Below are 6,966 nucleotides of genomic sequence, written 5' to 3' on the forward strand. Positions count from 1 at the left end.
CCTTCACCAACTTCATTCGGTGTGCCGATGGAGTTGTTGCTGGAAACGTAGATGATAGACATCGCTCGTAGTACTCATATTCGTAGCTGTTTATGAAATGGCATTGCTTCCTCGAGCCTCTGAACGCACAATATCCTTTCAAGGACTTCCTTCTGAATCGTGTTGCCATGCCACCCATTTGAGTTCCGGGAGCTCGAGGTAGGTTTGCCATATTGATATCGACTTGGTAGACCACAACGCTTGCCGCATCGCAGCACAGACCGTAGGATGGGGTTGACATTTCCCGGCTCCCCTGGTAATATCGGAAACGAGGCAAGATACAACGCAATGATCTGATGGTAGACCTACGCCCAAAGACGGTAGTAGGACCGTGGTCTCGTTTTTTTAGAAATGGAATGGAGCAAATATGCCTGGTCGGTCTGGGCGGCTTAGGGCAATATCTACCACTTTACGAGTAACTAGGTTCCATACAGATTCACAAAGGGACTATTATAGCGCTGCTTAGGCGTGGGCATGTTCCTCGTCACCCGTGATTTGTCTTGGGGAGTTGAATGCGAAAAGTCGTTTGGAAACCCCTTGAGCATCTAACTCAGGCATCTCGCTGGCTTTCTGGGGAATTTCTGTGACAGTCTACTGTGCAGGGATCTCTCCCGTGCTATAGTTGAGGTGATGCTGACGCAGATAATAAGCTAATTTACTCAGAAGTGTACGGGGGAACAGCCCTAGTACGTATGCTCTTGCCAGTGCAAGTAGGAGAGCTATATTAATGATGATAATAATGACAATGAGATAAACTATTACACCTCTGCAGTTATACAAGCGCTATATATATCTAGTTGTTACGAACCGTTAGTCCTCACAGCCTAACCAACACAGCTGGCCCGTTAGGTTAGCATACCCGCCGGCACCCCGGAGGAAGAAATCGGTTCGTGAAGGAATCATTGGATCGGGATCAGTAAGATCCGAGTTACGCGAGAGAAAGCATCGAGGTTAGATCATTTAACGATCATCTTGTTCCGGATCACTGTGATTACCTAATGACCGTGGCAATCGTTGCCGATCATTGTTGCAATCCAATGATCAGCCACGTGGTCCCTCCTTGATGTCGCCGTTAATCGTCCTATTGTTCCTCCGTTCTGTTGTTCCGTTCAGCCCGTGGTGTCACTTTCACCTATTGGATTTAGTTCGATCGAACGGTTCGTGACACTTCTATTTCCGGGTAATCCTCTATTGTTCTATCTGCGTCCACTACACCGCCTGAGTCTGTTTGGTAGATATGTGTATCGTGTCGTGTCTTGATGAACGGATACGCTCTTCCGGAGCTAGGCTTCTCCCATTCTGGACAGAATAGCAGAAGAACGACAGGGCACTGAGCCAAGATCGTTTACACGTCGTTCAGGTGTCTATTGGCACCACAGTTACTACATTCAGCTCGATTCTTGTAAAGTGAATAATATGAGTGTTGCCCCAGTAAAACCCCAGACCCCGAAATGCATCGTTTTCCGCAACGTGATATCGCCAGACGCCTAGTCCAAACCCTGTCTATACTCCAACAATGCTCCAGTCCCGTTCCGGCCTGTTCTCTGGTGAATCTCATCAGTTGAGTGTCCCGTTGTCGCTATGCTAATCCAGTGGTATTCTATATTATGTCATGCCTACCGCGATGATGTCGGAAGGTAGCACGTGGAGATTTCGCGTCATCCCGATCAAGCCGTTATTTTCTCATTCGAGTTCGTACTTCTTTAAACCCCCGTCGAGGCCGGACTCTCTCTACCCTCTACTGACGAGGTCCCACTCCCACTCGCTACGGACTTTTCTTCCCCGTCCGCCTCTTGGTCTTCCCCATAGTTCCCTGTTTGCCGTACTTGATCTCGTATTAGCACCTTCTCCAGCATCATCACTCCAGTGCTGAGTTGCTGCTCCAGTCCCGCACCGTCCGCGTGAGCATCGCTCCACATGCCGCTATCCCGTATCTTTCTATGTTCGTCCGTCCCAGAGTCCGTCTGCCTCACAATATCTGTCGGATATTCGTTATGTTGTTGTTGTTGTATTTGTTGTAGTTGTTGCTGTTGTTGTTGTTGTCTATTGCGAGAATGATTATTCAAGCTAACCATTCGTCTGTGTACCTCCAGTTCATGGCTGTTGACGTTGGGTGAATTGGAGCCCGACTGGCCGACGCGTAAGTCGTACAGCCATGGGTCGATGACAGACGCCTTGCCTTTGTGGTCCCGAGATGTCACCCAGTGTATGACCATGGCTGAAAAGAGGACTATGTGGAATTTGGTGTCAGGACGGTCATCTTGCGTATATACGGGTGTAACCTACTGTCGATATTACAGCACATCAAACATACCCAGCCTGGCTCGCCATTGAGCACCATCAGAACGCTCAGATTACTGAATTCTTATCAGAAATTAGCAAACTAACAGGATGAACATGGCAAACTTACACGACGCTGGATACGGTCGTACAGCATGCCCCTGCCGAGACTCAAGTTAACGACTACGTTTCCGGCATGTATCATTTGCTCACCAACAAAAGTGCGCATTGCCACGGTGCGCAACCTATCAGTGATTGGCGTGCGTTGCATATTTCGATACGAGTAAAGACTTCGGAGCGGGATCATGAAGATCAGCGTCAAATAAATCTATTGCCGAGTCAGCTCGTGACGGCCGAACATCGAAGCTGGTAGTACTGACGTTGACGAGGAGGTCGAACGAGATTAGTGGTATCATGGCCACCTTCTTCATTCCAATGGTGCATTGGCCGTGCTCGATTCGGGCAATGCGGCTAGGGGATCGTTAGAAGATCAACCACAGGTAGACAGTGTATGGAGACTAACAAGACGAAATTCAAGGCCGATACAACGACATATACAGCTGGAATTGTGTGAGTACGGTTGACGTGCACTCCTCGCTCCTCAGAACAGCTTACATAACATTCCGAACGAGTTGAATACGTACAGCTTGGAAGTCAAGCGCGTTGTAGACGAGGTGCCTTTGCGAATCAAGAACTGTCAAATTCCTCAGTTAAAACTCTCGTGTCAATTCTGACGGAGGAACGCAGTAGGACGATAGACTGACGGCTTTCTCGACGAGGAAGAAATATATCAACTACCAGAATATATCAGCATCAACTTGTTTGCCATATGCGAGCTGGTCATGCGCAGCTTACAATTTTAGTGGTAACATAACACACTAGACAGAGCAGAATAGCGCCCTGACATATCTTATAGGAGGTGCTGACGCCGATTCCGTGTTGGAGGATGGCCGAGGTGAAGACAAAAGCCCACGAGTCGCAGAATATAGCGAAGACGACCCAGACGACGAGAGGAAGCTGCCGCCAGGCTGTAATACCAAGAAACCGCTCGGCTGTTTCCATCGTTAGTTCCTTCATGATATCGACATTAGTAGCAAAAAGGTGGCAATATAAAGAGAGCGAGGATATGGGTATACGAACTAACAAAACCGGACAGTATCGCTATAGCGAGAAGCGACACTACCAAGGCAATAATCGTCCCGGCGAGCGGCTCGACATGAGCGCCAGGCATAGCGGAAGCCTGATCCCGCCCATAGAATAGCAGGTCGGGCAATTGTTCTGGTGGTGGCATATCGCCAACCCTTTTTCGCTACAGAAATAAGAGAAGAAATACCTGCTTCTCTGGGATAACACTGTTTCGCGGCTTTCGCACGGCGAACGTAGTATACAACCAGTGCGGACGGTAACCACGGAATGAATCGATGAAGATGGAGCACCAATGAAAACAAGGACGTGACACCCTCTCGTTAACCTTTAGCGTAGGTAGGGTTCCTGGGTTGGGTTCAGGGCAGCGGTGCTGAGCTATGCAGCTTCTGATCAGAAGATTAGGTTGACTGTTACGTCATGCCGTGCTGGCACCGGTCTCAGAGTATGGGAGATAGGGAGGGGAAGGGCTACGTCCAACTGGGTGGTCAACCAAGCTCGTGCTATTCGCTAGTGATTTACAGTTCTTTTCCGAGCAGGGTAAGGAGAGATGAGAGGGAGGGATAGGCAGAAGAAAGGGGGGGGAGGGAGGGGGCCCAGGGAGGGAGGCCCACAGGCGGCGGCATGGGCACGGAAAACAGGCAAACCTATATCTTCAGGAGCGACGCGACTTTGACTATTTCCTGATACTCCATCCGAACTAAAGTCTTGCCCTCGTGAGAAGCTAGGATGAAAATACCCTTGCCATGAGATCAGAAACGCACCACTTACGCAAGGGCTAGATCACCATATTTCTGCGTTCGTGGAACATTCTCTCTTTGCCACTTGTATCCCACAGGAAAACGGGCACGACAAGCTCGGGGCGAAGTCCCGAGTCTACTGTGTGGCATACGTTATAATCACCCGGCCTCCTCACCGTTATTTGAGTTAGCCTTCTTCAAATAAGGGTCCAGCCGTACACGGACTCTTCAGGACTCATGGGGAAAGTATAAAGCTAGATCCAGGAAAGCTCGCACAGGGATGTTGACCATAAAAGTCTCCCCACATCCAGCCCAAAGCTTCTGGAAGCTAAATGTAATGTTCCTCACCGAGTTTGTGAATTCGTGCTTGTCTCTTAGCGGGAAGCTTGCTGAGAATTGCGGCCAGACAGGCACCTTAGCTAATGTTCGTCAAGACCTAATGCAGCTCATAGTCGAGACGAAGAACTGTCCTTTTCAGCAGTCCTCATGTGTATTCACTCGTAATTGCAGGACTGGAATGTGATCTAGTGACTGGCTGAGCAGAGCACTTCAGAATCAGCGACATGTAGCTACTGACCTCGACCGCCTGCGATTCGACAAAGTTCTTATCTCGTTTGCTTGCGGAAATATTGACCAGCTTCCAAGCATTCATGATGCCACACCGCCAAGCTCAATTGTTAGGTTTTAGTGACTGAAACTACCCCATTCGTGCTTGCGGTGTGGGATGGAGTGGGAACGGTCAATGGAGTTATCACGGGAACAACGTCGCCACGATGCCCGAGAAGATTCCTAACAACCGCCAAGAGTTATCAAGGCGAGCGAACTGTAACGTCCTTGTCGGGGGATACACGGCTCCGGTTCTTTGGACGGACACGAATGAGTGAAAGAGCTCTGGCCATCCGTACATATCTTGGCTACAACCTTGGGCAAACTTCAATGATCTCGATAACATATGCGGGCATCGGTATGAAGCGTCGGTGAACCCAGTGAAACCTTCTACGTCTGTATACACCTTGATACAACGCAGAAAGGGAGTATGAGAGACCGTCGTCCTTCCTGTTCGTCAAGGTGGAAAAATGTCCATCCCTGTAGCAACTCGACCGCTTGCCATATACATGCACGTTTAGGGCTTTCCGCGATGCCAAGCTGACGGGATCGTCGTGATCACCGTGATCGCCGTGGTCAGTCTGTGATGGCGACTCAAGTCATAATGAAGCACTCGGCTTGGTTGCAAAGTAGTGCAGACACCGACGAAAACTTGTCGTTGCCGGCAGCTGCATGGCGACGCCGTAGCCCACATGGAGTTCTATCAGATGGCTTTACCAAGTTCACCTTCGTTGCATGGAACAACACGTGTTGAAATCGTGTCTACTGATTCGCTACTTCCATTTTGTTGTTTGGAGGGGCGAGTATCATACGCATCTCGTAGTAAACTCGTCGATGTGGACTATAGATCAGAATAGCCAATTGGGTTGTCGTGAGTCATGGCATAGGCACGACTACAATTGTCTGAATGTTTCCCAAAGCTTGCTAGCCTTCACGAGATCAGCAATGGGGGACATGTTCTGGTTCTCTACATTTACAATCTCATCCTAATCGAGTCCTACGCAGTTCTCCATCGCCGGTCTTCCCACGAACTCCACTAACAATACCGCAAGGCCATCTGCAGGTGCGACAATTTGCCCTTTCCACCCTTCCCACCCTTCCCACACCCCCTCCCCGGGATCCTGGCCTACCGGTCTACTAGTCAGCCCCCGCGGGCGATGCAGACAAGACCTTTGATCGAGACGCCATCCCTGTTCCTCCTAGCTGGGTAATGCTCAAGCACACCCGAAAACAGCCCCAACTCGTCTCCATATGACGGTCCCTCTTTTCCCAGGGAAGTTTGTGCCAAGCCTGTCAAGCTCGCCCATTGCCTAAATGTGGTTTCCAGAAGAACTGAGTTGAAGTAAACAGTGGATATTTGCTAGAAGGACAGTGGGGAGGACATGGAAAGGAGAAGGGCTTAATCCCATTTAATTTTACCTTGCCAAGTTGCTGCTCCAGACATAAAGCGTAAAAAATATGCAAGTATATGAATCCCGCTTCTGTAGGTAAGGTATGTCGTCGAGATTTGCAAGACGACCCGATTGAATGTCTCGGAGGAGAGAGGCGAGTATCAGGTTCTCTGGGGACTCTCTGGGACCAGCCAATTTGCTTTTACTCTTCAAAGTTAACACCAAGGAGACATTAGGTAGGATCAAAGAAAGCAGCGGTATTGGATCATTGAGCGATATGAAAACCACGCCACTGAACAACAGATGCATGATGTATCAACTTAGCAGGACATGAATAACCATATTCCAAGACATGGCTGATGATCTATTGTAGCAACAGTCTATGTACACGCATATAACTACGCCCAACTCTAGGAAACGACAGTGTGTCAAATTAATCGATCAATGAGCCCTCTTCGCCCTGTACATAGTCCTTCAAAGTCAAATGCTGTTGATATCGATAAAATGACATGTCCGCTAAAACGCCATCCCAATGCATTTTGAGCAGTTCGCTCCCCTGTCCATGTGCGCCCGCATGCTTGAATATTTCGAAGCCTTCTACCCAAAGCATCAGAAAGTGTATATCGCCCATCAGAAAACACGAATAAAAACGTCATTCGTGACCCGCAACATGCTCATTCATGCATTCCCACTCTATACGTTGACCTGTCCAACCCGTAGTGGCATTATTACATTATGCGCCAAGAACGGTATTGGGCGTCTGAAAA

At 49.1% G+C, this 6,966-nt stretch overlaps 1 protein-coding gene across 1 annotated transcript; it reads right to left on the minus strand.

Moving 5' to 3' along the window:
• Positions 1-2,207: 2,207 nt before the first annotated feature.
• Positions 2,208-3,529, minus strand: BCR38DRAFT_297278 (uncharacterized protein; the record flags this gene model as incomplete). The annotated part of the gene is made up of 10 exons (XM_040854511.1): positions 2,208-2,269; positions 2,326-2,396; positions 2,450-2,480; positions 2,533-2,647; positions 2,700-2,790; positions 2,843-2,879; positions 2,935-3,013; positions 3,084-3,113; positions 3,175-3,371; positions 3,460-3,529. Coding segments are annotated over 10 exons (783 nt in total), but the record flags the coding sequence as incomplete, so codon positions are not given.
• Between the last annotated feature and the right edge of the window lie 3,437 nt (positions 3,530-6,966).

This window comes from Pseudomassariella vexata, assembly GCF_002105095.1.
Source record: "Pseudomassariella vexata strain CBS 129021 chromosome Unknown BCR38scaffold_7, whole genome shotgun sequence".
Lineage (NCBI taxonomy): Eukaryota > Fungi > Ascomycota > Sordariomycetes > Amphisphaeriales > Pseudomassariaceae > Pseudomassariella > Pseudomassariella vexata.